Source organism: Callospermophilus lateralis, chromosome 11, assembly GCF_048772815.1.
Source record: "Callospermophilus lateralis isolate mCalLat2 chromosome 11, mCalLat2.hap1, whole genome shotgun sequence".
NCBI lineage: Eukaryota > Metazoa > Chordata > Mammalia > Rodentia > Sciuridae > Callospermophilus > Callospermophilus lateralis.
The window spans coordinates 25,653,010-25,680,192 of NC_135315.1; the positions used below are offsets into that span (position 1 = coordinate 25,653,010).

The 27,183-nt window shown below is 51.5% G+C and overlaps 2 protein-coding genes across 6 annotated transcripts; one reads left to right on the top strand and one right to left on the bottom strand.

Moving 5' to 3' along the window:
- Positions 1-11,691: 11,691 nt before the first annotated feature.
- On the top strand, positions 11,692-24,273 carry Sgca (sarcoglycan alpha). Of its 5 annotated transcripts, XR_013092647.1 has the most exons (12): positions 11,692-11,906; positions 12,147-12,206; positions 12,944-13,063; positions 13,156-13,310; positions 13,519-13,591; positions 13,974-14,172; positions 14,669-14,831; positions 16,197-16,405; positions 16,660-16,686; positions 21,170-21,362; positions 21,650-21,730; positions 23,347-24,273. XR_013092647.1 is itself a non-coding variant. In XM_076869556.1 (11 exons), the coding sequence occupies exons 2-10, from the start codon at positions 12,170-12,172 to the stop codon at positions 21,348-21,350; spliced, it is 1,164 nt and encodes a 387-aa protein (XP_076725671.1). In that variant the 5' UTR covers positions 11,692-11,906; positions 12,147-12,169; the 3' UTR covers positions 21,351-21,362; positions 23,347-24,273. The 5 variants fall into 5 exon arrangements, 4 of the variants coding, with proteins under 4 accessions (XP_076725671.1, XP_076725670.1, XP_076725669.1 ...); XM_076869556.1 differs by lacking the exon at positions 21,650-21,730; XM_076869555.1 differs by lacking the exon at positions 23,347-24,273 and having other exon boundaries at positions 21,615-21,794.
- Positions 17,319-17,795, bottom strand: LOC143409824 (histone H1.9-like). The gene has a single exon (XM_076870390.1). The coding sequence runs from the start codon at positions 17,793-17,795 to the stop codon at positions 17,319-17,321; it is 477 nt and encodes a 158-aa protein (XP_076726505.1).
- Positions 24,274-27,183: the final 2,910 nt, after the last annotated feature.

Sequence of the window (27,183 nt, forward strand, 5' to 3'; positions counted from 1 at the left end):
ACACCCTTTGTAGTGAGTCATCTTAACTAGTCCCAGCCCAAGGGGTCTGTGCCCACGCTTCTGGCCAGGTGGGGGAGCCCCCAGCTTCTGAGGGTGGGAGGAGGAAATGAAAACCAACTGTCAGATGCAGGCACCCTGGGACCCCCAACAGCTTGGAGTGAAATAGAATTACTAGGATGCTTGGGTCTTCCTTGTCCAGAGAGTTATGAGGGTGAAACCCCTTTAAGGGCTTTGGGATGCAAGAGGGTGGAGTCAGCCCTGACCTTGGGTGACTGAGACTAATGAGCTGGATTCTTATTTCATGGGCTCCTAGTTAGCTGAGCAACCTCCAGCTAGGATTCCTGAAGAAGCTTTTAGGGAGCTTTAAGTGCTTCCCCATCACTCGTCCCTGAGGTCAGGCACCAAACTGCTGGATTGTAAGATGGATGGGGAATGGGTGTCATGAGCTCCTCCATCCTCTCTGGGAGCAGTGATCCCACCTGAGGAGAGGGCTACTTTTGGGAGAGTTACTGTCCAACTGAAGGCTTTATACCCTACTTCACTTCTCAGGCTCTGATGCCCACCTATTCCCTCTCACTCAGCACCCCAGGGTAACTCAGCACCCTATTCTTCCCATGCTCCTAGTGGAGGAGACCTTGATGGTCAGGGTGCCTGGTGGTCTTCTGATGGACATTCTTTCATTTCCTTTATGCCTTGGGAGTGGCTCCCAAGGTCCTGACTTTGGCTTTACAACTTACTAGCTCTGTGATCTTGGACAAGTCAGATAATCCCTCTGTTCTCCAAGAGAATAAATCAAGTTCCAGAGAGGTGACAATGACTGCAACCCAGACAACTAGGTACTTGGGAAAGGTGAAGCTTTCCCAGAGCTTGCTAAAAGGCCAAAGGCAGATATAATTCACCCCAACTCCCTCCCACCTTCCCACACACCCTCATCTGATGAGAGCCTTTGGAAAGATGCTCTTTGAGGACTGTTCCTTGGGGCTTGCTTGCTTTAAACATGGGGTGTAGCTGCAAAAACAGCAATACAGGCAGGGAGAGGCCCGATGTGTGATAAGTCCCGAGACTTCAGCGCCCTGGGCTGAGGCCCAGGCTGGGTGCCAAAGCTGGCTTCTCTTCCTAGCCCTGAGGCCTTGAGACAGCCTCCAAAAGTGTTTTTTCCCTGGGCACAGTCATCTGAGCAGGGACAGGTCCAGACCTTGTCCTTCAGATGTTTTGTGGTAAGCCAGTAGTTCTTGCCCCAATTTCTTCCTTTATCTGCTGGGGCACTGGGAAGGTGTACTTGTGTGTGTACACTGACATAGAGCAGAGCTCAACTTCAGCATATCAGTGTTAGTGGGGCCTTTAGAAGCCCCTGTCTGACTCTTTCACAGGGGAGTGAGGAGGGCTGAGCAGTGGCTTACTCATTTTGAGGAAAGAGACCAGGATAGGGTTCACAAGGGTCACCCATTTGGTAGGTGACCTTGGATTACTCATTTCCCCTCCCTACGTCTCAATTTCCTCAACTGGCCTAACTTGAATGTCTGATCATCTCCTGAGTATGGGTGACCCTGAGTGTTCCACAATCTGTGTGTGGAACAGAGCAGGACGTGAGATTTGAAGCCACACCATTTTTGTTAAAATCCCCAAGCTGCCACTTTCAAGCTAAGGGACTTAAATGTAATGTACCAAGCTCAGAGAGTTGTTGTGAGGATTAGTGGTGCTAAATGCATAAAGCACAGAGGAGCTGGGGGTGTTCGCTGTTATTGACGGCACATATATCTGGGGGTGTGTGTATGCACACACATGCACACATATGGGCAGGTGTGACCGAGAATGAAAATTGGTATCTGCAGCTCTAAATCTGTTTTCATGGAACTTTGGGCCTCTAATTTCTTTTTTAAGGCCCATTTCGTGAAATTCTGAAATACAAGTACCCCCTGCCTGCAGTTCCTCCAAGTCTCTTGGGATCATTCTTGCAGTGAAGGTCACCTCCTTTTTCTACTTCCCAAAGGGTCTTTCATTCCTGATTGTCCATGCATCTGCAAGGAGAGGGGTGTTGAGGTCCTCCTGTAGCTGAGAGACTCCTCCTGCCTCTTCTTTCTGGTTTGCCCCTTTTCTTTCCATCAGTCTCCCACACTTCAGTCTAGTGCCCCTTGGAAAGTTCAATACATTTGGAGACTGGCAAGAGGAACTGAGAAGGAGGAGTTAGTGTGTGTGTGTGTGTGTGTGTGTGTGTGTGTGTGTGTGGTGTGTTGGGGGGAGAGGGTGGGACAGAGGAAAGATTTCTCCAAATCATCAGTTGTTTTAAAGGAAAGCCTATATTTAGCTTGGCTTGGAGGGCCTGTAAATATGTATTTTGCAGTGCAGACAGCCGTAGCCATGGGAGCTTCAGAGACACGCAGGGAGGTCAAAAAAGAAAAAAAGAAAAAGAACCGGAAAGATTAGGCAATATATTTTGTCATCAGCAGATTCGAAGAACTCTTTCTACTGCCTGCTCCAACTGCTAATAATACACATTTCTATGTTTTGATGGTTTCTATTTTTCATCTGCTCTCTGGATCTTGTGCAGTGGGTGCCTGAGGAGGCGACTGACTCTCAGAGTCACCTTGTTCTGCCAGCTTTTTCATTACCTGCCCTGGATCCTGCCATCTTCCATCTTGACTGGGCTAGTGTGGCATCCAGCACATGTATAGCCTCCGGCACTGTCCAGATATGGGTCCCCCAAACCCAGCTCCTGGACTTCAGGTGGCCTCAGTCCCAGGATGAGAGATTCAGATACTTCAGGCCAGTTCTATTTCAGAGAGGGAGAGGGAGAGGGAGAGGGAGAGGGGGGGGGGAGGGAGAGAGAGAGAGAAGGAGGGAGGGAGGGAGGGAGGGAGGGAGGGAGGTGTGTAGGGGGAGTCTACTTCAGAGAAAGAGAAACTTTCTAATTAAAAAATAACTTATTAGTCCTTATTTTTTAATGTTTAGTTTTAAAAGTTTCTATATATATAGATATTTATATATCTATCTATCTATATCTATCTCTATCTACCTATCTATCTATCTATCTATTTAGTTGTGGGTGGACACAATACCTTTCTTTTATTTATTTATTTATTTTTAATGTGGTGTCAAGAATCAAACCCAGTGCTTCACATGTATTAGGCAAGCGTTCTACTACTGAGCCACAGCTCCAGCCCCTGAAAAGTTTCTTTAAAGATAAGAAAAGTGCAGAAAATCAGAATCAGAATTAACAAATGCTAGCGGTGTGACATTTTTTGCTTCAGGTTTTTCCCTGTAATACAAAGTGACCATTCCGGTTTGAGTGAAGTTCCGGTTCCTTTTCCCCTAGCCTTGCTTGCCTGTCCTTTCTACTCTCCCAAACTTGGAACACATCCTTGGTAGATCCCAATTTTGTATTATCACTTTTTAATAGTAGCAAACGAACAAAACATAAAATTCGCCATTTTAACCATTTGCAAGTATACAAGTCAGTGGCATTAAGTACACTGACATTGTGTAACCATCACTACCATCTCCAACATTTTTTTCAACTTCACAAACTGTGACTCCGTATCAGTCCAACAGTAACGCTCCGCTCCCTCTCCCAGCTGTCCTGGCAACCACCATTCTACTTGCTCTTTGAATTTGACCACTCTTGGTACCTCATATAAGCAGAACCATACAGAAATTGTCTTTGTGACTAGCTCATTTCTCACTTAGCGTCATGTCTTCAAGATTCATGAGTGTTACCACATGTGTCAGAATTTTCTTCTTTTTAAAGAATAGACTTGCTGGTCCTGCTGGTGCACGTGTCTGTAATTCGAGTGGTTCAGAAGGCTGAGACAGGAGGATCACAAATTCAAAGCCAGCCTCAGCCACTTAGCGAGGCCCTAAGCAACTTAGGGAGACCCTATCTCTAAGTAAAATATAAAAAGGTCTGGGGCTGGGCCTGGGGTTGTGGCTCAGCGGTAGAGCACTCGCCTCACATGTGTAAGGCCCTGGGTTAGATCCTTAGCACCACATAAAAATAAATAAATAAAATAAAGGTATTGTGTCCAACTACAAGTACAAAAAAAGGGTGGGGGGCTGGGGGTGTGGCTCAGTGGTTAAGTGACCCCAGGTTCAGTTCCTGGCACCATGAAAATAAAATAGCCCATAATTTCATATTCTTTCTACACATTTAAATTTCATAAAACAGTAGGGCTTTCTGTCATTTCACAATTAAGGTGATAACCATCATACTATGTGTACGAATTTTTGCCTTTTCTGTCAGAGATGTTTTTCACAATTCAGCCATGTTAATGATTCTGGCTTTGATTTGTCCATTTTAATTTCTGTTTGTTATTTTATAATGTGAATGAGCCACAATTTCTGTATCAGTTCCTCCATGGATGGTTGTTTAGATCATTTCCATGTTTTGCTGCAATGAACATCCTCAAACAGTTCTCTCAACCATCTTTAGAGTGTCTCCTAGAAGCAGAACTGGGGCAGGCACGCTCTCCACCTGACTAGTATTGCCAAACATCTCTACAGCAGCTGAACCTATTGGTTTTTCCATCACCAGCATTTGTACAAGATGTCCTGTCTGGCCTCATCCTTGCCAACTTTTGCTCTTGTTAGATTTTTTATCTTTGCCAATCTGATGGATGTGAAGTGGTATCTCATTTGAGTCTGCATTCCCTGCCTATGAGGTCAAGCTTCTTATCATGTTCTTTGGCCCTCTGAATTTCCTCCGGATGAATCACTTATGTTCATATCCTTCTCTGTCCTTTATAGCATTTGATACAAGTTACAGAAAGCCCAACTAGAAGTGGTTTCAGCAAAAAGGATTCTCTTATATAATAGGAAGTCTTTGAGTTGGTTCATTCTGAGATTCAACAGTGACTTCAAGGACCAGGTTCTCCCATTTCTCCATTTTTCTTTCATGAGGATAATCCCACCCTCATCATGTTTGCTTGTCTCTTAAACCAGCTCCCTCATGATCCCAAAATTGCTGCCTCAGCTCATGTATCTTATAAAGGCAGCAATATCCAAGGCAGAAGAAAGTGAACGCTTTCTTCTTAGGCTCTTTTCCAGAAGCCCCCCGCCCCCAAGGAAATCTCCATCTTGTCTTGGTGACCAGAATACATGTCTACACCGAACCCAATCACTGACCAGAGAAATGATTTTTTTTTTTTTTTTTGCTGTATTTAGACTAATAGTTTACTGCTGAGACCAGGCAAGGCTCATCCTTCCCCAAAGCCCAAACTCCTTAATCAGACCAAGATTCTAGTGTGGAGAAGGGAAAGTGGCATTCAAAAGGCTTGCCTTTTCCTTATTGGTTTCTGGGAGGTCTTTATATATTCTGAATACTAACCTTTGATCTGTTTCATGTGCTGCCAACATCACCACCCAGGCTGTTGTCATTTTAATAGCAGAAGGCTTTTCAGGGGGTCCTGTAATAAAATCAGACCATCTTTTATAACTTGTGTCTTTTGTCTAAGAAATGCTGCTTTCCTATCCATGGATCTCCTATATTTTCCCCTAATTATTTTAAAGTTTTGTTTTTCACTAGCATATATTTAATCCATCTGGAATTAATATTTATGGATGATGTGAAGAGTTTTCATATGAAAAGCCAATTGTCCCAACACTCTTCATTGAATAGTCTGTTCCTCTCTCGCTGGGTTGCAATGCTGCTGCCATCATAAATCAAATCCCCACATATGCTTGCATTTGTTTCTGGGCCCTCTATTCTATTGATCCCTTTGTCTAGCCGGGCACCAATGCCACACTGTTTTAATTGCTATGGCTTTCAAAAAAAAAAAAAAAAAATTCCTGGTATCTGTTAGGTTTAGGTCCCCGTCCTGTTCTTCTTTGGACTTGTTTAGCTCTTTATTAGCCCTTTGCTCTTCCATCTGAATTTTAGAATTTGTCTACCCAGCTCTGGGAAACATCCTGTTGGGATATTTATTGGACATTCATTGAATCAACAGATTAATGCCAAGAGCACTTTTTTTTTTTTTTTTTTTTTGTACTAGGGTTTAAACCCGGGGCATTCAACCATTGAGCCACATCCACAGCCCTTTTTAAAAAATTTTCTTTATAGACAGGGTCTCACTGAGTTGCCCAGGGCCTCCCTAAATTGCTGAGGCTGGCTTCAAACCTGTGGTCCTCCTGCTTCCTGCCAGGAAACTCAGTCTGGGGATGGACACTGGGATTACAAGACTGCGCCACCCAGACCAGTGAGAGAATCATTGAATGAAAACGACATTGAGGAGTCTGGTCCCTAAACTCAACCATACTCTACTTCTCTCCATTTATTACTTTTATAGGCTACAATAACTTTTTTCCCCCACAAATACTTGAAATTGTGTAAGGTTTTCTTCTGGATTTTCTTTCTTTCTTTTTTCCTTTGGTACCAGGGATTGAACTCAGGGGTATTCGACCACTGAGCCACATTCCCAGCCCTGTTTTGTATTTTAGAGACAGGGTCTCACTGAGTTGCTTAATGCCTCTTTGTTGCTGAGACTGGCTTTGAACTTGCAATTCTCCTGTCTCAGCTCCCTGAGCTGCTAAGGTTACAGGCGTGAGCCACCGCGGCAGGCTTCTTCTGGATTTTCCATCATTTAATTTTTTTGTGAATGATTTATTTTTTTAAATGTATAATTTCTAATAAATTATTGCTAGTAGAAACACTAGAGTTTTGTATTTTATTTGTAGCTGGATGCTGATCTTTGTCCAGCAACCCTGCTGAGCTCCCTTAGTAACACTAATAATAATAATCCCTGTAGAAATCCCTTGGGTTTTCTATGTAAATAACCATACCGTCTACAAAAGATGTCAGAGATTGTGTCTCTTTTATGTTCCCAATACTTTTATCAGTGCGTGCTGGCTTCTAAATTTGACCTGCCCTAGCTCTCAGGCCCACTAGCTCTCAGGCCCTGCCAGTGGCCTGGCCCTGGGCAGCTTTGCCTTGCACTGTCCGCTATAAATAAATAAAAGACCCCTTACTTTCTCCAGAGCTTTACAGTTTACAAAGCACTTTGGCTTCCGTTATCTCATTGATCCTTCTTACGCCCCTTTACAGAGAGGGAGTGCCTCCGTAGAAATGGCTATGGCACTGACCTCCGACAGTCTCTCCCCCACTCCGTTTCTCCTGGAAGCTAAGAAGTTTGGGCAGGAAGAGTCTCTAGCATTCTCGAACTCAGTGATGATGGCTTGGGTGGAGGGTCGGGGTGTCAGAGATTCAAGAAACCCCTAAGAGGGCTGGAATCCACTGGTAAGAACGGGGAGAAGATTCTGGGTGGATCTAAGTCTTTAGGCTGGTGCTCCAGAGTGCCTGCGGGGTTAGGGGGATATGGAAATGTCTTTGGAAGTCGTCGGATTGACACAGATGATGGGTGGGTGGGGGACAGGTGGGGAAGAGATCATTCTGCCCAGCCTCCTGCTTCCGTGCAGGTTCTCTTCTCCGTAAGGAAGAACATTCTCTGAATTGGGAAGAGGAGGACAACATGGGGCGCGCGGCCTTGGGTGCCCTTCTGCGTCGCCCCTTCAACCATTGCGTTCAGCACGCATGCACCACGATCGCGCATCCTCAACCCGGGGCGGGGCGCCCTGCCGCCCTCCTCCTCCCTCTCGCCCCCGGCTCTCGGTTCAGCTCTCGGTTCCGCCTCACCAATGCGCAGGCGCAGGACGGGCTGGAGCTGGCGAACGCGCCCTCTCGTGGCGAACTGACGAGTCGCACCCTTTGTTGTTGCGCTGGGGACGAAGAAGAGGATGGGGGAGAAAGATGTGGGTGGAGCCTGGGAAGCAGATGCGAGAATCAGATCACAGTGACGAAAATGCCTTTCCTTTGTCCCTCACCACCACGTATAATCCCCTGCTTTAGATGCAGATAAAGAAAATATGGCCTCAAAGATCAAGAGACTTAGGGAGACAGGTTCATGGATCCTGGAGTGGGATGAGAGAGTTGGGGATATCGCGCATGCATTCATTCATGCAGGATTCCTTGGGGAGGGAAGAGACAGGGTAGGAAGCTGGGGAGATGGACGCGGATGGCAAAGAAGCGAGGACAGAAAACCAGCTAGGCCAGGGCAGGACTGGGGTCGCAGGAGTAAAGCAGAAGCGAGGGAAGCTCTGGCTGAGCCTTTAGAGACAAGGCTGAGAAACACATAGGCAGAGACCTGACCCTTCTGTATGGTCCCTCCTCTCCTGGCCGGATGCTCCCACTGGTGAGGAGAGCTAAAGACCGGAAAAGTGGACACCACGAGGGACGCTAGTCACAATGGGTTGAAGCAAATATATTTAAACCATAAATTCACAATTAAACTAATAGTGAAAAGAAAGCTAATTAGTCACAGTTTGGAGGATGCTAGGATATCAGCCTATTATTTTGAAACTGGTGAATATAGGAAACAAATCAAGCATTTACCCTGTTTTCCCAATATGAACTGTGCCATTCAGGTAACCAAATCATGAGTAAAGGGCAGTAACATGATGATGATGATTAATTTTAGTACCCAGGGGCACTCTACCACTGAGCTATATCCCCAACCCTTTTTATTTTTCTATTTTGAGATAGGGTCTCACTATATTGCTGAGGCTGACCTGGAACTTGAGACCCTCCTGCCTCAGTCTTCCTAGTTGCTGGGATTACAGGTGTGTGTCACCACACCTGGCTCAGTTTCTCTACCTAGAAATATTCCCACTAATAAAGAAAAGATCAGATTTTAATATCACCATTTTCCAAGGGGGAGGGGAAAAACATCTAAACTAAAAAAGCTGATGGTGCATGATCTGCCTCCAGATGGAAGATACTTGCAGCACCTATAAAGTGGTTTTGCAAAAGAAAATTGAACCTAAATCTGATCAGGCCTCTGGATCCAACTACAATGTACAGGAAATACCATTTACAGAAAGTGCAGAGGTCAGAGGAACATGTTAAAGAACACCAGAGAGATGCAATCAGCAAAATCAGAAAACTGCAGAAGAGCTGACTCTTTCAAGGAAGGAGAGAGTGCTAGGGAAAGGAAGGAAGGAAGATGGAGGGAAGGAAGAAGAGAAGCCAGGAGGAAGGAGGAGGGAGGGTGGAGAAGAGAAAGAGATGGACAAGGAACTTATGGATTGGAGGGGTTTTTGTTTTTGAGCTTGCATTTGTTTATTTATTTTGGTGGTACTGGAGATTGAATCCAGGGCCTCACTCATGCCAGGACTTTGGAGATACTTAAAAGAGACTATCAATCCGTTGTATGTCCATCTTATTTAGGTTCTATTTCAAACAAATACATTGTAAAAAAAAAAAAAAAAAAAAAAAAAGAAGAAGAAGAAGAAGAAGAAGAAGAACTTAGCTGGGTCCCTAGGCATGTGTCCTTAGTCCCAGCTACTTAGGAGGCTGAGGTAGGAGGATGGCTTGAGCCCAGGAGTTTGAGACCAGCCTGGGCCACATAGTGAGACCTTATCTCTTGAAAACAAGCACATGAAATTTGTATGAAATTGAACATTGAAAGTTTGATGTTAAGGGATTGTTGATTATATTAATAATTGATTATGTTTTGTGATTATGTTAAAAGGAGCCACTATCTTTTACAGATATGTACTGGAACATTGACAGATGAAATCAAATGGGAGAGGGTAATTGGAAGGAGCATAGATGACAGTAGATTGGCCACAAGTCGATAAATACATAGACGCTATTATATTATTCTGTATACTTCTTTTTTGGGGGAGGTACTAAGGATGGAACTCAGGGGCACTCAACCACTGAGTCACATCCACAGCCTTATTTTGTATTTTATTTAGAGACATAGTCTCACTGAGTTGCTTAGCACCTCACTTTTATTGAGGCTGGCTTTGAACTTGCCATCCTCCCGTCTCAGCCTCACAAGCCGCTGGGATTATAGGCTTCCACCACCCACGCCCAGCTCTGTATACTTTTTAAAAACTCCCCAAATAAGAAGTTTAAAGACCCTATGACTTCGCCCATCCCAGCCCTAGGCTTCAACAGAAAGTGCTATGTGCTACAGCAGCAAGTTGGGATTCAGGCAGCTCTGAGGGTAGGGAATCCATCTGGTAATCTAGGGAACTGAGGAGGCTTCCTTGTTACTTCTAGCTGGCTCCGGAACAGTCTCTGGCTCTTCTGAAAGAGGGCAGTCTTGGGGAGGATCAGAGGGGAGTTGGCTACAGCTTTTCCATTGAGGTAGGGTGACCTCCTCGGGCCTGGGTGACCCTGGGTGCAGGCACTTCTGCCTTAAGACAGCTGAGGGTGTGAGTGTGTGGCTCCAAAAATAGCAGGGGCGGCAGCAGGGAGGAGGGAGAAGAGTCACATGGGGAAGCTCAGGGGCTGAGGCTTGGGCAGCTGCCCAGCTCGGTCACCTCTGCCTGCCCCGATGGCCCTCTGCCTCCAGAATCGCTCTTCCTCTCTGCCTTCATCTTTGAGAGGTCAGAGAGATGTCAAGGTGATTCAGGAACAAACACCTGCCTGAGATCCACAGCGGTTGCTGACTCTGGAATTTGGTAGCTCTCCAGAGACAGGTGAGGTGGTCAGGTGGAAAGAGAGAGGACAAAGATGAAGCAACCTACCTGCTAGTCCACACGCCAAGCCCATCTGCAGGCCCACACCTGGAGGCCCAATCCAGGGCAAATCCAGACGTCCTTGCCTGGGTTGCTAGGTTGTGGGGTGAGGTGGGAAGCACCTTTCACTTTGAGGCCTGCAGGCTTGCTTATCCAGAGACCAAGGACAGTGGAACACTGGCAGCCCTGGGGTCCTGCCTCCTTCTCCAGCACCTGGAGAGGGGGTTCCTCAAGGTCCTTTGGCAGATACAGGAGGAAGGAAGCATGCCCTGCCAGCAAGCACCTCAATGGCTGCTTTGATGGAGCTGGGCACTGGGCTAAGTACCTACCATGCATTCAACTCAGCAGCAGCATGACTTGGGAAGTAATACAGTCCTGTGCCTTAGTGTTACCATCTGTAAAGTGGAGACAATAGTAATGCTGCCTCACAGAACCACCATGGTATGCAACAGGCAGGGCAATAGGTGTAAACCTATGTGATAGAGGTATCACAGGGGCAGGCAGTTCAGCTCTCCTGACTTTGTGTGCAAGTGTCACACAGCCTGGACTTTGCTCAGCTCTGCCTCTTCGGCAGCTGGTACCTGGTAGATCCGGTATCACAGATGTGCTGCAAACATGATCATGCAGAAGTTCCACAATGACACTGAGAGGCGAGCACTATTCATGCAGGCTTGTACTTGTGGACAGAGGCCTAAGAGGGCAAGTGACTCACTCAAGGCCACATCTTGGGGAGCCTCAAGGTGGGGCATATGCCCAGGCAAGCATGCCTCCAAGCCCATTCAGGTAGCCCCAGCTGCATGAACCAGAGAGGGCACCTCCTGTGCTCAGAGTCAGGCTCCATGCAAGGCTTGCTCCTCTCAGACCTCCACACAGGGGATGCTTGGCCAGGAAATGAGCTCAGGGTGAACAGACACTTCCATTTGCTGTTCAGGAAGCTGTCACCCTGTCCCTTACACATACTAGTTGCTCAGACCTGTGTCAGGTCAGGGATAGGAAAGTAAAGTGATCATAGTCCCCTAGGAGCCCAGAGTACCAATATCACCCCAGCTGTGACCTTGGATTGGACACAGGGAGGCACACAGGAGCCAGGCGAACCTTGCCTCAGAGAGGAGGGAACTTGTGCATTGAGCCAAAGTTGGGTTTGGCTGGTGAGGTGGAGGGAGGGAGGGAATTTCAGGCAGAGGAAAGGGCTTATCAGCTAGAGAGAGGCAGAGTGAGGCTGGAGGAGCCTGTATGCGTGTGTGCATGCGTGTGTGTATGTGTGTGTGTGTGTGTGTGTGTGTGTGTGTCTATAGTGTAGTGGAGAGATTTAGACAGGATGGACCTGAAAGCCACCAGGAACTCAAGAACAAAGGGGGCCATTAGGATTTTAGAAGATTCCAAGTAGGCAGGTGGGTGGTTTAGAAAACTCTGTGGCCATGGGGAGGGGGCGACTGATTGGAGGGACACTGTGAGGAAGGTGTCCACCCTAGATTCAATGCCTGCTCTAGGTGGCAATGGGGAGGGCCCCCAGGCTGAGGCTGGGACCCAGCTGCTCTGGGCCACCTCCCTTCGTCCCTCCCCCCTCCCTCCCTCTTTCCCTCTCCCTCCCTCCCTCCTCTTCTCCCTGCCTCTGTCTCTGTCACTCACAGGGGCCGGCCAGGCTGGGGCAGCCATGGTAGCAGCACTAATCTGGATTCCTCTCCTTGTGGGCAAGTTGGGGACTTTCTCAGGGGGAGGCCCAGGATGAAGGGTGGGTTTTCGGATGATAAGATGGAAGAATGGGGGTCCTTAGGGGAGGGATCTGTGGAGGGCAAGGTAGGGCCTGAAGGGCTCTGGGGTGCTGGCATCAAGGCAGGCCAGGATCCAGGGGCTGGGAGCTGGCTCTAGGGTGTAGGGCCTGGGAGGTCTGAGGCCTGAAGGTATCCCGGGGCTGAGGTGGGCCTGAGTGCAGAGGCTGTAGGGTCATGGGCCCTTTAATGGGCTGGCTGGGCTCGGCTTCTTCCAGGCCCAGGCTAAATTTGGCCCTAAGAGGGAGGGTGGGGCAGCTGAGGCATGTCCTCTTTGCTAGATTTCCCGTGGCCTCTAGTGTAGGCCCCGGTCTTCTGTGAACATTAGGGAAGGCAGGTGGGGGCTCGGGGTTCCAGATGGCTCCTTTGAAGGCTCCTTCATCCCACTGTCCCCACCAGCCTCCTAGACATTCAGCATGGGGTTCATTTCCAAGTGTCATTAACAGATCCACCCCACATACCCCCTCCCAGTCAAACACTAGTCCCTGCCCACTGCGACCCCACAGGGGCCTCGATCGTTGAGGGGAAGCCCTCCTGTCAATCCAACACGTCTTCCTTTGCTCAGAGACAGCAGAGGCAGGGGCTTGGTGGGGAATGGAGCTTACGCTTTGACAGGACTGAGGCCATCCATGTGTTTGGGGTTTGTGGGGTGCCCTCAGGTCTCCTGGCAGGACTGGGGGGCACGGAGGCCCAGCAGACCACACTTCACCCGCTGGTGGGCCGTGTCTTTGTGCATACACTGGATCATGCCACCTTCCTGCGTCTTCCGGAGCACATCGGTGAGAGGCGCCTGGTGGGCACCTGATGGGCTGGGGGTGCCTGGCCCTGGGCTCTGGTCAGGCATCCAATCCCCTCTTCCTTCCTCCACCAGCTGTCCCGCCCACCGTCCGCATCACCTACCACGCCCACCTGCAGGGACACCCAGATCTGCCCCGGTGGCTCCGCTACACCCAGCGCAGCCCCTACAACCCTGGCTTCCTCTATGGTACCGCCACCCCAGAAGATCGTGGGCGCCAGGTCATCGAGGTGCCAGCAGGGACCCCCAGAACCTCCCGGGGGTGGGTCACCTTGGCCTCCTAGGGGCAGCCTTACCCACGGGAGTTGAGTGTTCCTTCACGATCATTGACATAGAATTTCTATTACCTCTAACTGAGTTTCCTTATCAGTCCTCTCTGCCAGGCCCAGCTGTGCTACGGTCCCCGATTAACCCCACATCCCCCTTTCTACCCACCAGGTCACAGCCTACAACCGGGACAGCTTTGATACCACTCGGCAGAGGCTGGTGCTGCTGATTGGGGACCCGGAAGGTATGGTCAGCTTCCTAGCTAATGCCAGTCCTGAGGAACCTCCTGGGAGGAGCGGTGGTTGTGGAAGAGAGAGGCTTGGACAGTAGGAGAGAGTGGGGGGCCAGGGAGGATGTGACATTGGTAGCCTTCAGGGAATGAGCGCTGGCTGGGGGTCCAGTCTCAGGCGGTGCTATTGTCCACGCTGCCCACAGATGGTGAGGCTGGGTGAGTCATTGAGGCCATGGGGGTCGGGCCAGGGCATTTGGCACCTGTGAGGTACAGGGTGCTGGGGGCAGGAAGGCGTGTGTAGGGATGTGGGAAGGAGCTTAGGGGAGGCTTGGGAAAGATCTGGGGTGCAGAACCGGGGGCTAGGGCAGCCTAAAGTGTTCACCTGGCTTCCCAGGCCCCCGGCTGCCGTACCAAGCTGAGTTCCTGGTGCGTAGCCATGACGTGGAGGAGGTGCTGCCCTCGACACCTGCCCACCGCTTCCTCACGGCCTTGGCAGGGCTCTGGGAGCCCGGGGAGCTCCAGCTGCTCAACATCACTTCTGCCTTAGACCGTGGGGGCCGTGTCCCTCTTCCCATTGAGGGCCGGAAGGAAGGGTCAGTGTGCAGTCCTGCAGGGCTTCCTAAAGGACAGGCTGTCCAATTGGGATCAGGGTGATGGGCATGAAGCAGGGACTCCCTCTAATTTCCAGGTAGGGCTTTGTCCCCACTACACAACCTCGCCACGTCCGTCCATCTCCTCCTAGTGTCACACGGCCATCCACTCCCCTCCAGCCAACCCTTGCTTCTTTCTTGTCCTTCGTGGGCCTAAACCCCAGTTACCCTGAATCCTGCACTTCTTGCAGGTCCATCCAAGAATATCCCTGGGGGAATAGAGTGGGGTGCTTTATGTCCTGTCACCGTTACCCCAGATCTCAGGGAGAGGAGGCTGGGACCTCTCCTGCTGGGCCCCAGCTGCACCATGCTTCTGCCCCACCCTCCATCCCATCCCCAGGTCCCAGCCTACAATCAGGTCAGCTTCAACACGCAGAGTGGTGCCCAGGTGCCCCCCACCACCACCACTCTGCTGACTTTGACTTTCACTTGTGCCCAGGGTGTACATCAAGGTGGGCTCTGCCTCACCCTTCTCTACCTGCCTGAAGATGGTTGCCTCCCCTGACAGCCACGCCCGCTGTGCCCAGGGCCAGCCTCCACTTCTATCCTGCTACGACAACCTGGCACCTCACTTCCGTGTTGATTGGTGCAATGTGTCCCTGGTGAGGAGTGGGTCATTTATTTCTACTTTTATTCAGGTGGTTAAAACCAAGCTTCTGCTAAGTCAAGAAGAGCTAGCTCCCTCTTGCTGGATTCCGCTGCATGCCAACTCTGTGCCAGGTATCTTACACTGTCTCTCCTCTTAGACAAATGCAAACTCTCCTGGAGTTACCGTGCCCAGGACACAGAAGCTCATCATTTGCCTAGATGGTAGCTTCTGAGGGATTTGAGTACCTATATGGATGAAAGAATAACCCCTTTGATTTGAGGTAAAGAGGAGATCTAGTGAAGCAAAACCAGGGGGCCTAAAGAGTTCACCAATTAACAAGGCTGCACAGGCCTTCCCAAATGTCTGTTAAGAAAGGTGCTCCATTAATCCCAATGATCCTGCACCCGGGTAAGCAGTGAACTAGCTCCAGGCCAAGTTTCTCCCTCCATTCCTGCTGCTTCTCACTCCAGCCTTTCTGACTTCTCCAGTACCATGTGTATTGTGTATCCCTGGTCTCAGTCTCAACTTTAGTTTGTGCTCTGTCTTGTTCACAACACACACACACACACACACACACACACCCTGAAGTTCTACCTTCTGCCACAAGAGGGCGACAGAGTCTACAATCCACATCTGGAGTCTCCAGCTCCTAGTGTCCAGATCTGCCCAGCCCTACAGCTAAATCCAGTAATGACTCCCCATAGGGCAGTTCCCAAACCCTTTGCCCACTGGGGGATTCTGTGTGACAGCTTTGACTGCTTCCCTCTGAGGTGCCCCCTTGCATACACACCTGCAACAGAAGCAGAGAGTTTCCAAGTAATAAACCAAGGAGGTTCACTACAGTGCTTTGGCATGTTAAGGGTCCCTAGAGATGCCAATCCAGGCTAGAAACCGCTGGTGCTCTCTGTTCCTGGGAGTGGACCAATAGACAGGGACTCATTCATGGTCCCACAATCAGGGACTTGTCATTGATGACATCTGAGCACTCAGTATGTGCTGGGCATTGTACACCAAGCATGATTCAGCCTGTTACCCCGGGAGGCAGGTACACTGTGATCACTCTGAGTTTACAGATGAGGAAACCCAGGCACAGAGGCAAACCTCCCCAGTGAACCACTAGACTGAGTCAGGATTCAAACCCAGGCAGTCAGACCCTAGAACTGGATGCCAACCATTGTATAATCCTACTTCTCCTAGCATTGGCCTCTTGTCTCCTGGTCAAGTGTTTGTCCTGCTAGTCACATGAGCTAGGAGAAGCAGGCTGGAAGAATCCTTGTGGTTGCATAGGGGCATAGAGTAGAGCCCTGTAACCTCTGACCTGTCCCCTGGGGGTCGTCCAGCCAGCAGCTTCTGGGTCAGCCATGGGCTCTCTCTGCAGGTGGATAAGTCAGTGCCAGAGCCGGTGGATGAGGTGATCACCCCAGGCGACGGAATTCTGGAGCATGACCCATTCTTCTGTCCACCGACGGAGGCCACAGCCCAAGACTTCCTGGCAGATTTCCTGGTCACTCTCCTGCTGCCTTTGCTGGTGGCCCTTCTGCTTACCTTGCTGCTGGCCTATGTCATGTGTTGCCGGCGAGAAGGACGGTGAGTATGGGGAAAAATGGAGGGAAGGGTGGCTTTCACATCCAAGGGGCCCCTGTGGCCCTTGTGTTGTGTGGGGCCCTCTCAAAGAATGAGGTTCTGAGCTACAGGAAGAGTGAGGGGCCCCTTCCTGGGCAGCTGGGACTCTAGGCCTGCCTAGCCTGGGACCAGATTATGATGAACACACACATAGGAGCCCTGGGGACACCAGGGGTGAGCTCAGAGCAGGACTAACACTCTCCCTTACTCTTCCACAGATTGAAGAGAGACCTGGCCACCTCTGAGTAAGTAGGAGAAAACTGGGGGCTGGGTGGGGATCCCGCTGGGTGGGGATCCCCCTTGATTGTCCCATTGGGCTCCCCAACCTCCATAAGCAACAGAGACAAACTAGATCACTCTTGAGATGGAGGGGGCTGCCCTTGACCTTGGAGCCTTGGCCCCAGGCTGAGTGGGTGCTGGGCCTGATCTTGCATGATTTCTGGTTATAGAAGAGTCTGCTGTAACAAAGGGCAGGGGGACCTGTTACTGTCCTGGGGAAAGTGCTTGAGCAACTCTCAGGTGGGCGTGCACACACACACACACACACACACTCTCCAGGCTGCGCTCTACTACACAATCACTCCATCAGTCTTTCTAGCCTCAGATTCTCCCCGTGCAAGGACCTAGGTGCAACTGTGACAGCTATGGACTCTTTTGGTTCTGCCTGTCCTTCCCCAATCCATCTCACTTATTTTGTCCCTGGTCCCCCTACACAGCCTTGCCCCTCCTTCCCAAACCCCAGCCCTCTTCCCCTCTTGCTCCCTGAGCCCCAGAGATTCCAGGAGGCCAGAGAGGAGTAAGTTGGGATTCCTTTTTATTCTCACTGCCCTGAGCCTGCGGCACCGGGCTCTCCTGCCTGCTTGGCTGGCCTGCCTTGTTAATGGCAGCGGCATTTGGCCACCCTGCGAACCCCTTTGAAAAGCCGCTTGTGGCCCTGTTTGGAGCCCAGTAGCGACCTGTGCTGCCCAGACCGGCGCTGCCCAGATCTGCGGTGCCCCGGCCGCCGCCGCCGCCGCTGCTGCCGTCTCTTGGCCTTAAGCTTGGAGGCCCGCTTCTTGCCCAGGCGGAAGGAGCCCGAGGTTCCCCTGCCGGTCACCCGCTGGAGCATGCCGTTGTCCACCAGCTTCTTGAGCACACGCTTGAAACGCCAGATGTTGTGGGCCATGTTGTAGCCGTTGTTGGTGACAGCCTTCTTCAGAGCCGCCAGGGATACGCGGTGGCGCGTCCCCTTTTCTGCCATAGCCCTCATGATCACCTTGGACATGCTGAGCTTCCGGTGGGCCTTGGGGGAGGTGCAGTGTGCGTTCTCACTCTTAGGGGCTCCTGATGCGCTGGCCTGCCGGCCTCCACCCATGGCAGCGTTTGAGGCCGAGGGTACGGATGGGGACTGCAGCAAGGTGTCTTTCTGCATCTCTCCCTGGGATGGCTGAAGGGAGCTAGGTGCAGGGACCTCCAGGGTGGCGGCTGGAAGTCTCCACTGTGCCGCTCTCGATGGTGGGTGAGCTGCGTCCTGGCTCCTGTTCTCCTCAGAGGCTTTCTTGAAGGGCTTTGGCCTTGCCTTGCCCTGGGTGGCTAGAAGGAGGACCAAGGATGATCACCCACGGTTGGCCTCAGCAGTCTTGTGCTGTGGGGGTCAGGGGGTGGTGGGTTTATCTCTGTGGTGACCTCAGGGAGGCATTGTGAGGCCACCAGAATCTGCAGAGGTCACAGAGGATCATAGTTCCCTCCTGGGCAGGGTAGACAGGAGGAGAGCCTAAAGTGTGGGCATCTGACCTTCCAGGTGCCCTGTGGGTGAGGGCTGTGTCTTCTGGGGACCACATGGAAGGGTCCAGCCCAGGTTTGCAAGCTTATGTACCTGTGCCCAAGAGGACTGCAGGGTGTCAGCCCTCAGCTTTAAACCACCGGCTTGATCTCACCATCTCTGCTCGCTGGATCTTTGTCCCTCTGAGTCGGGAGAATACAAACATTTAAACATCAAAATTATACCAACATAATTTTTATGGGGAATGTGCTTTCCAGTGTAAGCAGAAATGAAATTCCTTGATCTATGTAAGTCGATTTTATTTCTCAAACAACTTTCTATGCAAAGCAGTCAAAGGGCTTTGCTTTTATTTTCTGTGTTCATTGTTATTTTACAGACTCCCCCCACCCCCGCAGTTGAGATCAATGATTTTCCATGTAAATTTCACAGGGAGGATTTCATTCCTCAGTGGGGGTTGGTGGTGGTGGTGGCAAATTTGATCAATTGTCTCTGTTGTGATTTTGTCTTGTAACCAGTCTTTGCTTTCTGCTTTGGGTCAATTATGTAGCTTGGATATTGTCGGGGAAATCTGCTTCCCTGGTCAATCTGGAATCAATAACCAATTTTGCCAAGTGTGATATTAGCCTTTATCATTTTAGGTTTTGTGCTGATTTATTTCTACAAAATTCCATTTTTCTGCTTTGTTCGATGTCTGCCATTTTCCAAATTATCCACAAATTGTGATTCTGCGGCCTATTTTTCACCTCTATCAGATTTAACTGGTAACAAACTCCTCCAGGCCCCAAAGACACTGTGCCAGACGCACAGCATACAGGGTCATGTGTCAGCTGGGTGAGACCTCGGGCCACGTGTGTGAATGCCGGTCTGCACGTCCCTCTGTTCTAGTGCTGATGTGGAAGGTCTGCGGGGGAAGGCACCGAGGGGCCTGGCATCTGCTTTGGCTCTAAGAAAATATCCCCAGAATATTTTTCCACCCGTGTGTTGCCAGAGTAAGGAGCCCGGATGTGGGGCTGGGGTGGGAGGGACCCACCGAGGAGTCCCTCCCTCCTAGGCGTCACTAGGTGGCTCTCTACCTCAGCACCCACACACGTCTTGCTCTCTCCCCTCAGCCTCTCCTTGCTCAGGAATGGAAAATTGTGTTTTGGAGAACTCCATTTGCCAAATTCCAGACTGGCCTTAGACAGCACTTCTTCCCCTGACTGGGTCCCACTCCCCCTGGGGACTGTGGCCCATTCTGGGTGAGGTGGCACATGTTTCTGTAACCTCTCAGGCTCTAACTGGGGCCCTCACTGAAACTAAGACAGGGCTGGGGACGATTTTCCCTCCCCCACCTGATCAGTAACTCGGTGGCAAGTGAGGTGGCTTCAGCCTGCCCAGGACCCCAGCCACCCTTAAGAAAATCGATTCTTGCTGTTTAGAATGAGAAGTCCCTGCTCTGACCCAGCAGGAAACCAGGTAGTCCGGGGAAATGTCACCAACAAATATGGATGGGTTTGTGTAAAAAGGGCTTGGACACACCCCTGGGGCAAGTGTCCCATAATCATAGATACTGCTGGCTACAAGCCTGACCAGGGGATGGCCTGGATGATTTTCCTGGATTAACTCGTTTAATGCATACAACTATATCGCAGGTGAGGAAATAGAGGCACAGAGGGGTTGTCATTGGCCCGAGGTCACTTAGCAGTAAGCAGTGGAACTCAGGTTCCAACCCAAAGCTGGTCCTCCTGTTTAACCGTGGTGCCACCCAGCTCCTCAGAAGAACTGAAACTCGGCCCTGCAGCAGAAAGCAGGCAAGTGAGGGCATCAGATGAAAACAAGGCTGAGTCTTCTGAGGAGGACCTGAAGCTAGAGCTCAGGAAGGACTTCCCCCACAGGCGTGGCCATTCAGTACTGCTGGGACTTCCAGCGGCTGAGGATGGAGCCTGAGGCTGGGCGTAAAGGAGCCTTGGTCTGAAACAGACAGGGCCAAGGGCCAGTGATGGGGTAGGCTGAGCTGGGGCTGGGAGTGGGGGGTCAGGATATAAAGGGGGCAGAGAGCGGCCTGAGGAGCCAAATGATGAGACGCCCGTCATCACCATGTCCTCAGCAGGACATGGGGAAGGTGTTCCGGGAAGGGAGACAGGTTGGCAAAAGTAGGAAGTGAGAGAAGGCCAGGGAGACGGTAGGCTTACCAGACGGACAAAGAGACAGGAGGGAAGGGAGACGGTTAGATGATCTGTGTTTGGAATGAGTACTGAGAGAAGGAGCTGAGTGCTAGAAGGGGCCAGGAGTCATCAGAATACAAGAGCAGAATACAGTCAGGCTTGGCAGAACACACCTGCAATACCAGCAACTCAGGAGGCTGAGGCAGGAGGATTACACATTTGAGTCCAGTCTCAGCCATGTAACAAGGCCCTAAGCAACTTATCTAGACTCTGTCTCAAAACAAAAAATAATAAAGGGCTCAGGATGTAGTTCAGTGTCAGAGTTCCCCCAGGTTCAATTTCCAGTATGGAAAATAAAATAAAATAACAACATTAAAAAAAAAAAACCAAAAAACTAAAAACCCAAAACAATATAAAGCTTAGAAAACACTGGCCTCTGCAAATATATATCCACTGTGGATGTATTTAAGCCTGTGTCTCATTATCTACCACTGAGACACAATCTCATTTAATCTTCAGAACAATTTAGAGGGTGGGCATTATTATCCCAGTTTCCTGTTGGAGAACCTGAGACACAGTGTGGTTAAGCAACTTGCCAGGCACACACAGCTTTGAGTTCAGACTGTTGGCACCCAGAGCCTGTGCCCCCATCACTGGGCACAAACAGACACCATGGAATTTCCTGTTTGTTCCCTGATCCCACATGCTGTGTAAGCCCCCCCCCCCACCAAGAAGTGGTGGGGCAGCCTGCAGGGTGGCTCAGAGGCAGTGCCAGGCCCTGGGGGACTAACCCTGACGGTGACTCCTTGCCCATGTCTCCAGCATCCAGATGGTCCACCATTACACCATCCACGGGAACACAGAGGAGCTGCGGCAGATGGCAGCCAGCCGCGAGGTGCCCCGGCCTCTCTCCACCCTGCCCATGTTCAACGTGCGCACGGGCCAGCGGCTGCCTCCCCGCGTGGACAGCGCCCAGGTGCCCCTCATCCTGGACCAGCACTGAGCGCCCTGCCAGGTAGGTCCAGCCGGGCAGCGCCAGCCTCGTTTGTGGAAACAAGATGGCCTCTGTCTCAAAGCTGGGGTGATGAGGTCAGGGGAAGGTAGGGCCAGTTCGTGGCAGGGGGCGCTCAGCAGGGTCAAGGTTATACCTCCCACTGCTGCCGAGCACTCAGGGTCAGAGGTCAAGGTGGGGAAGCAGGCGACCCGAACCCAACCGGGGTTTGTCTCTCTCTGTCCTCCTGTCTGTCTCCCTTGCTTCCAATTTCAGCCCTGACCTCAGGCTCCCTTTTCTCTCCACTCAAGAGAGCTGCAGACCCCTCCCACTGGCTGATTCTGGCTTCCGGCCCAGTTGGACCCCAGGCTCTGAACAAGCAGAAGGATGAGGTGGGGAGGGATAAGGGAGTTTGGAGTCAGGACCCCCAGAATAAAATGCCTCCTGCCCTGCTCATCTGATGCTGCCAGCATGCTCTTCCCCACAGCCTCCTCCCAGCAGCCTCCTCCTAACAGCCTCCCACCGTCCTGTCTACATTTCCCTTTTGACCTTCTGGGAGTCCCCGGAGGCTGCCAGCCAACTCTGGGCTCCTAGCATTTTGCTGTTTGCCCAGATTTTCAGGAAGAGGGAAGGATCTGCTATATGCAGCTCTCATATGAACCTGACAATGAGAGATTCCTGGATCATTACGTCCGTTTTATAGATAAGAAAACTGAGAACTATGGAGAGTAAGTGATTGACCCAAGGTCCCAAAGCAAGCGGCTGGAGGGCTGAGGGGCTCGCCAAGCAGAAGATCTCGACCCTGACCTGGAAACTTAGTTAATACCTGTCACAGTCCCTTGGAGGGGGTCCCTTTGTAGGTTGTGTCGAGAGAGAAGCCAATCCAGAAATGGAGAGAGGTTAGGAGGCAGGACAGAATGCCCTAGGCTTGAGGGCTCCCCTCCTGGTGGCTCCTCCAGAGAAAAAGGACAAGAGAATCCGCACAGCTTAGAATACTCGTTGAGCTGAGTGCCACAGAGTGCCTTGTCCCCAGGAGCCCGGGAGAGCTCAGCTGGCTGTGCAGGGGCCCGAGGTTATTTTTCCAGGTGGCTACAACCAAAGTGGGCCAGCTCACTGCCATCTGTGCCTCCTCCAGTCTCAAGTTTTACCACTCCCATATGAGGGCAGGTCTGAGATCAAACCAGAGAGGTGACCCAGATAAAGCAGAGGAGCAGGGACACATGGCTCAGGCTTCTCCAGGTGGCAACTGCAAGAGAATCCAGCCAGGGCCTGGCACCCAGCACCCTGGCCTGCCTCACCCTTTCTCTGCTTGGAACGCCAGCATTCCATCACCCCAACACCTCCCTAAAGGCTGCAGTTCTGGTCTCTGCCCTAATGGCATGTTCTCAAAGAGGCCTCCCAGCCTGCCTTTGGCCTTGGGGCCCCCTCACAGTCCTCCTTGCTCTCTGAGGGATGCCCCGTGGGCTCCCTGCTTCGCTCTGTGTGTGCTCAACGAGTGCTTGCTGACAGATAGCTCTAGGTGCCCCTCTACCCACATGGGGGCACACACACTGCTCCAGCTCTGTGCCTCTGCCAGCCTCAACGAATGCTTATGGACTCAGTGTTCAGTGCATTCATTAACTAGCTAATGGCCATGGGGCACTGGGAGTGGGGGCAGGAGAGGCTTTAGCAATAGGCTTGCTCAGCCCTTTGCCCAGAGAGGAGGAGCAGCCTCCTTAAGAACTAGGCGCAAACCCAGACAGACCAGGGCGCCTCTGCTTCTCCTGGGCCCATCATCTGATGGAGAGCTCAGGAGTTGCAGGGAATCTGCTCAGACCAGAGGCTTGGAGCAGCCAGCCTGCTGCCTGGGCTGGCTCCCTCCCGCCCTGGCCCCCTGAGGAGGGGGCTGCAGTCTCCCCAGTCACCGTCTGGCCCTAGCAGCAGGCAGACCTTGGGCCTCCTCTGTACTCTTCCTGTGCTGGCCAGGGATGGGGGAATGCGAGGCCAGCTCCCCGCCCCCTGTTTCCAGGCCGGTCTTGGGGTCTTGGCAGCACCTTCCTCCCTGCTCAGCTCCAAGGAGCACACGGGAGTCTGGACGCCTGCCTGAGAGGAAGTGGCCCAGACAAGTAGCCGGAGGATGGCGGATGGCGTGACTGCAGAGGACGGAGAGCCGTGCCCAGGCACACACACGCGACAGCCAGCTGCCCAGGGGCGCACGGGGAAGACACAGTCACACTCAGTGCTGCGCTGCCAGCCCCTCCCAGAAGGGCAAGAGTCTACCCACAGTCACACCCCACTCCCCACAAACCCTGGCAGAGGGGCAGCCGCCCCCAAGCCCCACCTCCACCTCCAGACAGCCCCACACTCTGCTCCCCCATCTCCAGACCCACTGCTGGGCCTGACAACCAACTCTCACATTTCCTCCCTTTCAATGGGCCAGACCTGGGGACACAGGGCCCCACCTACAGTAGGCCTCAGCCCCTGGAGGCACACTTCCCCTGAGCAGGACTGGAGGGTGGCTTTGCCACACCTCAGCTGCTCAAGGGCTGAGAGAGTTCACTCATGAAACAAGCATCATACCTGCCTTGGGCTGTTGGGGGACTTCATGAGGACAAGGCACTCTCGAGGCTCCCAGGAGTGGGGACCTGATTATACACAAGCCCTCTGCAGTCTCTCCCAGGCCAGCTGTCCTTGAGGTCTCCCTGCCTCCCTTAAGACCCAGGCTAAATGGACTCCATGTCCACCTAGGCCTTCTGAAGAGTTCAGCTTCTCCCTGTGAATTAGGGCGGACGCCTAAATTCGCACCCTCCTTGGGTACAGAACTGCTATGTGGTGTGGCGCTGTCCTGCCCACTTGAAATGTGCCCGGTCCAAACTAAAGAGGTGCTGTTAAGTAGAAGGATGAAATTATATTTGGGGGAGATACTGGGCTCAATAAAAAAACATTATTAAAATTAGTTTTGCTTGTTTCTTTTTTTATTTTTTTTAACGTGGCCACTAGGAAATTAAAAAAAGACATGTGTGGCTCACATTCTATTTTTAGGGGAAGGTGCAGGTTCCATGACTCCATATACTTTATCTCTGCTTCAGATCGAGTCTGGCTCAGAACTCAGTCCCTTCCATGCTTTCTACTGAACCTGCTCACTCAGCCCTCCTGTTGCATCCGGGGAACCCTGGTGGGGAGCGAGAGTTTGTCCCACAGAAATGAGTCCCCTAGAACTTGGATGTGTAGCCTCCTTTCTTTAGAATGTGCTTGGGTTCTGACAATGGCCTTCTCGTCCTCCTTTTTAAAATTTTTTTATGTTGTGGTTGGACACAGTACCTTTATTTAATTACTTAATTAATTTATTTGTATGTGGTGCTGAGGCTCGAGCCCAGTGCCTCCCCCGTGCTAGGCTAGGGCGCTACCACTGAGCCCCAACCCCCGCTCACCATTGTCCCCTTCCTTGCTTCTCTGCCCTTCTCTTTCAGCAGCTCTTCTGGGTCCCTCATTGTCCCATGCCAGGAGAATACCAATTTTTCCTGCACCCATGGGAATCAAACTCATCTCCTCCCTGGCTTGGTGTCTCGCAGACGGTGTTGAAATTTCCAAGGGTCTAAGGATCTGTCACCCTCCCAGACAAAGGCCAGCCTCTTCCCGGGTCTTGCCTCTTGGCCCATCCACATGCCACCAAGCCCAACTTGGTACCTTCCAGAGCACACACCCAGAGAGAGGGCCACAGAGACACAGCTTCTCACTAGCACAGGGCTCCCACTGGTGCTGGGACTTCAAGGTGATAGTGTGTCCCCACACTCACCCTCTCCTCATCTCCCCACACCCTCCCTACTCATATCCAGTCCATCCTCCTTCACACAGGCAGACCCTCCTATGTCTATGGACATACAAGTCCCAAATGTTATGACCCATGCCTTCCACAGCTCACATGGCTTCTCCTCCACTGCCCCACATGTGACAAAGCTGCCCTCGTTGTGTACAGACCCCCCCCCCACACACACCTCTCCATCGCACACCCCTCCACACATGTGCGGGACCTCATGCCATGGACACCCATGGGTGGGCAGAGCGAGGCACATTCCCATTCATGGGCACCTACCAGGAGACCCAAATAGGGACCCCCAGAGGCACCTGCCTCACCCCCTCACATCATTGCTCAGGCCTCCCCAAGTGGGTGCTGGCTTTGTGAACAGCCCCACGTTGTCCCACATGCAGCCCCCACCCCCATGCCAAGGCTTCCACACTCCAGAAAGTCAGCCCTTCCCCCGCCCCTCCTCCCTGTCACCAGCTCCAATGTCTAGGAAAGTCAGAGGACCTGGAAAACGGAGGGGTGAGATGCTGGGGGGGGGGCGGGGAAAGAGGGAAAACCCACCAGATTCCGGATATAGAAAATCCTGCCAGGAGATGGATGGGATCAGGCCTCCGAAGGGACCCCCAGGGTTCCAGGACAGTGGTGAAAATAAAAAATTCAAGTGAAGGCTCCTCCTTTTCTAGAGTTTTCCATCTGGATTTGACTGAAAAGTTAGCCATAGGAACTTAGTCTTCCTGCTCACAGAGAGGACCAAGGCAAATCCTGCGGAGCAGAGCTGAGAGCAGCAGGCACCATGCCACCACGCAGGACACAGTGAGGGTCCCCGGACAGGGTCTGGCAGCTGTATTTAGGGCAGCAGTGATGTCAGCGGAAAGGAGGGCTTGAGTTGGCAGTGTGGTACAATGGCTCCATTGTCCCCCTCCCCTTCTGTCCTGAACACACACTGAAACCACACACCATCCCTATACCACGTGACACAGACATGAGGTCGCAAGGTGGGGCACTGCCACGCGGGCCTGCCACCTCTACAGCCCACAGATGGGTACACACAGGTACACACACGCAGTAACACATCCACAATTAGATTTGCAGGCATGTAGGCGAGAGGCACGGTCACTCTCTCTGAGCTATGCTGCCTGACGCAGTAGTCACCAACCCACAGAATTACTTATATTAATGACAGTTAATAAAAGTAAGAATTGCATCCCTCAGTCACTAGTCACATTTCAAATGCTTGGTAGCCCAGGGGTTCCCGGCTACTCTATGGCACTGCCCAGGTAGAGGACCTGTCTGTCATTGCCTTCGGCTCCCCTGCCCTGGGCGGTTTTCACTGCTCTTTCTCACACTTAGCACGCCTGAGCACAGGTAAGGGGCGCCTCTCTCACATTCTTACTATTCCTTCTCCCTAATACCTACAGACTGTGCCCAGGGACCTGGCCTCTGGCCTGGGGAGAACAGGGTGGGATGTGGTGACATGGACGTGGAAGCACCTCTGGGAGCTCAGAGGGCCAATCCCAGCCTGGGGTAGACAGGGGAATGGGCAGGGACAATGGGACATTTGAACCTGGCATGGAGCAAACAGAGAGAAGGAACATCTTGTCAGGCAAAGAAAAGCCATAAAGCTGGTAGTGGGTGCATATGTGGGAATTGTGGTCACCCTTTCTGGTTTTTGTGTGACCGATGTGGGCTGGGGAGGGGACAGTGAGCCTGAGCAGGTGGGTACTGGCCAGGTAGAGGCTTGGATGTTGAGCTCAGGAAGCTTCCACATCCCTATGGGGCCAGATGGGGTTGGGGTCTGGACAGCAAGAGTCGTGGGCACCAAAGGTTCAGTTAGGTGGGGTTGCCTGGGCAGTGTGTCAGGCAGACCGACATCACCAAGCAAATGCATCGATAAACTCATCAACAGGACCCATGCACCTCTGGATATTTTGCATATGAGTAGGGCTTCATTTATAGGCCGTATTTTTAATTTCATTTTACACTGTTCTTCTATAGTAGAGGTGCTAATGATGAATTATTAAAGGCCATTATTAATGGCCATGAATACTCAACACAGTATTA